Genomic DNA, 459 nt, shown 5'->3' on the forward strand with positions numbered 1-459 from the left:
GAAGCCACAGCCCTCGCGTCTGCTTGCGGCAGCAGCAGCAACAGCAGCAACAGCAGCAGCAACTGCAGCAGCAGCAGCAGGCGCTCGTCGGCAGTGCCAATGGGGCCCCGTAGCAGCAGCAGCAGTTGATCGCAGCAGCAGGAGCAGCAGCAGCAGCAGCAGCAGCAGTAGCAGTATCAGCAGTAGCTGCTGCAGCTGCTGCAGCAGTGCAGCACGGGGTAGCGTTTGCTGCTGCAGCAGCACCAGGCTGAGACCCCACAAGCCCGGACCAGACCAGACCAGACCAGTGGTCAGGTGGTGGTGCTGCAGCAGTTTTTTTTGCTGCAGTTTTTTTTGTTTATATTTTCGTTGATTGAAATAAAAAAGAAAAAGATAACAGGGGCATTAGGACACTTACAAAGAGATATGTTTCATGTTCTGCTGCTGCTGCTGCTGCTGTGGTCACCTGCTGCTGCTGCT

The 459-nt window shown here is 55.6% G+C and overlaps 1 protein-coding gene across 1 annotated transcript in view; it reads right to left on the reverse strand.

Moving 5' to 3' along the window:
- The window catches only part of EMH_0074510 (uncharacterized protein), a gene marked incomplete at both ends in the record, with an annotated part of 3,675 nt that extends 3,261 nt beyond the window's left edge, over positions 1-414 (reverse strand). Inside the window, one exon of the mRNA XM_013499471.1 lies at positions 398-414. Coding sequence (XP_013354925.1) covers positions 398-414 — 17 coding nt within the window. The remainder of the gene's footprint in view (positions 1-397) is intronic.
- Positions 415-459: the final 45 nt, after the last annotated feature.

This window comes from Eimeria mitis, genomic scaffold (genome assembly GCF_000499745.2).
Source record: "Eimeria mitis Houghton genomic scaffold, Emh_scaff4356, whole genome shotgun sequence".
Taxonomy (NCBI): domain Eukaryota; phylum Apicomplexa; class Conoidasida; order Eucoccidiorida; family Eimeriidae; genus Eimeria; species Eimeria mitis.